This window comes from Lucilia cuprina, chromosome 4 (assembly GCF_022045245.1).
Source record: "Lucilia cuprina isolate Lc7/37 chromosome 4, ASM2204524v1, whole genome shotgun sequence".
Classification (NCBI taxonomy): Eukaryota; Metazoa; Arthropoda; class Insecta; order Diptera; family Calliphoridae; genus Lucilia; species Lucilia cuprina.
The window spans coordinates 85,574,060-85,575,994 of record NC_060952.1 but is presented as its reverse complement, the minus strand read 5'-3'; the positions used below and the strand labels follow the sequence as shown (position 1 = coordinate 85,575,994).

At 28.9% G+C, this 1,935-nt stretch overlaps 1 protein-coding gene across 1 annotated transcript; it reads right to left on the bottom strand.

Annotated features, from left to right (window-relative positions):
* Positions 1–540: 540 nt before the first annotated feature.
* On the bottom strand, positions 541–1,547 carry LOC124419285 (casein kinase I-like; the record flags this gene model as incomplete). Its single annotated transcript, XM_046947948.1, has 3 exons — positions 541–683; positions 753–1,189; positions 1,272–1,547. Coding segments are annotated over 2 exons (474 nt in total), but the record flags the coding sequence as incomplete, so codon positions are not given.
* Between the last annotated feature and the right edge of the window lie 388 nt (positions 1,548–1,935).

Here is a 1,935-nt window from a genome sequence, read left to right as displayed (position 1 = left end):
AGCCTATAGTCTAGCCTATAGTCTAGCCTATAGTCTAGCCTATAGTCTAGCCTATAGTCTAGTCTATAGTCTAGCCTATAGTAGACTAGACAATGGACTTGACTAGGCAAGCCTATTGAGTAGACTTTGATTTAGACTGGACCACATATTAGATTATAAACTAGAATATATATACGATAGTCTTTATCAATAGACTCTCCCTGAAAACAATTCTTATTGAAAATCATAAATAAAAAACTCTTTGCAAATTAAAATTTTCCAAAATAAAAAAAATTACAATAACAAAAAGATTTATAAATCAAAAAAACTGATACCTTATCCGATTTATTTTTGGCTAAATGAGAAGGTGGAGCATTTTTCAAAACTTTCATTTTTTCAAGTTGTTCCTTACTCTGGTAATTTTGAATATAATTTTACGTGAAAGACATAAAAATTAATTTAAAAAATAACAAATAAAATAAAACAAATTAATTTTTTAAAAAAATGCCATAGTTAAACAAAACAAATTATTAATTAGTTGAAAGAAAATTTAAAAACACATACATATTAAAATTTTTGCAATAAAACTAAAAAAAGTTTAAAAAATTTCTTAAAATGTATATTAATTTAGTTACAAAAAAAACTGTTTTTCAATTGTTTGCATTTTGCTTTTGGATTACTTGACTTGATTCAAAAGAAAAGACCTTAAAAAACAAATAAAATTGAAATTGTTAGAAAACATTTACAAACAAAAATCATAACAAAATTGGCACCTTTATCTTGGATTAACAAAACAAAACATAAAATTTCTTCAAACATTATTAAAAAAATTAAACAAACTTCTTCATTCTTTTCAACTGCAAATCCTGTAAATGCTCCAAAACTTATAAGAAAAATATTCATTCAAAAATCTTCTAAATATTCCCAATTATTCAATCATTCATTCACCCAGATTTGTTTGTTTGTTTTAGTTAAACTAATTGAATTTTGCTGTTTTCTTTGTTTGTAAATGTTAAATTGTATCACGTTTACTGCCTACCATTGTCTTCCCTGTCCAGTCGAATTCTCCATCATCCACGTAGCCTTTACGATCGAATAAGTCTTGGAACAGTCTTCGCAGAAAATCATAATCAGGCGTTTCAAAAAAATCTAATCGCCTCACATAACGTAAATATGTGGCAAACTCTTCAGGATGACCATCGCAAAGTACCTAAAATAAATGGCCATAGAAATATGTGATGAAATTAACATTTTATTTATTTATATCTAAATTGAATTTGTTCTTTACTTACCTCAATGGGTGTTGCTCGTTTAGTATCACCAATTTTTTGATATCTTTCCTTAAGTGTATCGGCCTTAAGACCTTGCCATGGCAGTGAACCTCTTAAGAAATACATGAACATGTGACCTAATGCCTCTAAATCATCACGTCTAGATTGCTCTCTGCCCATGTGTGTATTTATAGACATATATCGCGCTGTACCAGTCAATGATTTGTGTTCCCGATATGGTATATGTCTATTTGTATCTAAATCAATATATTCTTTGGCCAAACCGAAATCTGCAATTAAAACAAAAAATTTTGTATTATGATTGTAGTCTATAGTGTAATCTAGATTGTCTTGTCAATAGTCTAGTCTATAGTCTAGTCTATAATCAAGGCTATAGTCTAGTCTATAATCTAGGCTATAGTCTAGTCCAGTCTATAGTCTAGTCTGTAGTCTAGTCTATAGTCTAGTCTATAGTCTGGTCTGTAGTATAGTCCAGTCTATAGTCTAGTCTATAGTCCAGTCTATAGTTTAGTTTATAGTCTAGTCTATAGTCCAGTCTATAGTCTAGTTTATAGTATAGTCTATAGTCTAATCTATAGTCTAGTCTATAGTCTAGTCTATAGTCTAGTCTATAGTCTAGTCTATAGTCTAGTCTATAGTCTAATCTATAGTCTAATCTATAGTC